This window comes from Lipotes vexillifer, unplaced genomic scaffold, assembly GCF_000442215.2.
Source record: "Lipotes vexillifer unplaced genomic scaffold, Lipotes_vexillifer_v1.1 scaffold14, whole genome shotgun sequence".
Lineage (NCBI taxonomy): Eukaryota > Metazoa > Chordata > Mammalia > Artiodactyla > Lipotidae > Lipotes > Lipotes vexillifer.
Window position 1 is genome coordinate 2,850,348 of NW_006775372.1, and position 1,993 is coordinate 2,852,340.

Genomic DNA, 1,993 nt, shown 5'->3' on the forward strand with positions numbered 1-1,993 from the left:
GGGGGAGGGGGGAGGGAGCGGGGCCAGGAAGCGTGTAAGGCGGTCTGCGGGCAGCAGGCGTGGCCACCAGGAAAAGCACATACAAAGGCCTGCAAGAAGTCCAGGTTCAGAGAATTCCCTATATCCGCAGGAATCTGCAGTGATCTGTTGATTTTCGTTTTTTCAGCAAGACTTTCTCTGTGTCCCCAAGGCTGGCGGGGGCCCCTGGCACTCACTGTGTGCAGCCGAGGGTGGGAGGTCGGGGGTCCGGAAGGTCCTGATGGTGGCGGGTCCCTCCCCACCCGCGGTCAGCACCTGCACCTCCAGACGGTAGAGGGTGGCCGGCCGCAGACCTGGCACCGTGAGCACGGAGCGATCCTGAGGGGGGACAGGAGAGGACGCGCCCGTCAGGCACCCCTTGACCAGAAAGCCACACGACGGACTCTCTAATTCTCTGCCCGTTTCCTCCCGCCCGCACGCCCGCGATCACCGTGTAAACGCGGGTGTGGTTGCTTTGACACCCCAGCGTGCTCGGTCGAACGTCTGTCCTTGTTTGCTCGAGTCCTGCCCTGCCGGGCAGCCTCGGCACTGAGAGCCCAGCTCTTGGCAGCCGGGGACACTTGCAGAGTTAAGATGGGCCGGGGCCAGTCTCAGGGCTCACCCCTGGGACCGCGTTTTGTGTTTCTCAACCCAAGGCTTTCCCATGGTTTAAAGTTTTCATCTGCACATCTTGTGGTGTGAATTCTTGATAATCCACATTTCCATGAGCGAGCCAACTGTGTTCCTTAAGATGCAGTATCTATCTGTCAATGCCCATAGCCAACAGTGTTTATTTTTATGCCAACACGTTTTTCTCAAAACTCAATAAAACCTAATATATACACACATAGAAAAATTACTTTCCAATTCCATGGAATTTTTCCTTCCAGGATTTAAGGGGTTTTTTTGTTTGTTTTCTCTTTTTGGAGCAGGAGTTGGATATTCTAAGGGCATTTTTAGAGCGGGTAAAAGCCCGTACGTGGGTTTCTTTTTCAAGCCAAGGAATTAGTGGCCTGGAAGACAGGCCAACTCATTATGGGCTCTGGCCAGATTTGAAGCAGGGAAACGAAGAGAAAGAAGGTTCTCTTAGCTATTTTTCCCCAAATTTAACCCTTCAAACAGGGCCTGTCCACTTGGGCCAGAGGGACACGGGCTTCACAGAGGAGAAGAAAATGGTGACACCGCGCGCATCCCGTGTCGACAGGAGACGTGTGTTGAAGAGGGGCTCTAGTAATCACGGTTCATCTAGACGACAGTTTGTTCACAGCAACACTTGTGTGGTGTCTTTCAGTACCTGCGAAATAATACACCCGGGAGAAGAAAACACACGCGGCTCAACAACTAGCCCCAGCGTGATGGGACGCGGGCGCCGACCGTGAGTAACCACCCTGCGGTGCGGGTACTGGCCCGAGGGCCCGGGAGGGAGGGGCACCCACCGCCGGGAGGATCTGGGACTGCAGGATGAGGCTGTTGGGAAGGCCGTTCTGCCTGCTCTCGGTCGTGACCTCGGCCCACGTCACGTGGAAGCCGGTCACGGGCCGCTGGACGGTGGCCTTGCTCAGCTTCCAGGAGAAGCGCCCCGTGACGTTCGTGCCCTGGACCACAAAGGAGGCCGACAGGTTCTCGGGTTTGGCTTGCACTTTGGAATGAACGTGACCTGGAGCAGCGGGAAGAGGAAGGCCGGGTCAGGGGATGGAGCGTGAGAGGGGCCCTAGGCGGCAGGTACGTCCCGTGGGGTTCGGCCGGCCGCCTCTGGAGCGCGGGGTCAGACGGTCACCCTGGTGACCTGTGCGGAGGCAGCCTCAGCCCTGCCCCTTCGTGCCACGTGCTTCTGCTCCCTTGGGCGCTACGTGGAGAGTCCTGCTTTGGGGGTGGAAGATGGAGGAAGAATTTTGTGATCGGGCGGGACCTGGCCACTTAGAGAACAGGAGAGACTGCAGTGAGACGGGTGAATATTCAAGGTACTACAAGAGCG

General features: G+C 57.4%; 1 protein-coding gene across 1 annotated transcript in view; it reads right to left on the minus strand.

Moving 5' to 3' along the window:
- ANOS1 (anosmin 1) overlaps positions 1-1,993 on the minus strand; it is a 203,025-nt gene that overhangs the window by 1,155 nt on the left and 199,877 nt on the right. The window contains exons 12-13 of the mRNA XM_007449895.1: positions 1,455-1,675; positions 216-357 (exon numbers count right to left, since the gene is read on the minus strand). Coding sequence (XP_007449957.1) covers positions 216-357; positions 1,455-1,675 — 363 coding nt within the window. The remainder of the gene's footprint in view (positions 1-215; positions 358-1,454; positions 1,676-1,993) is intronic.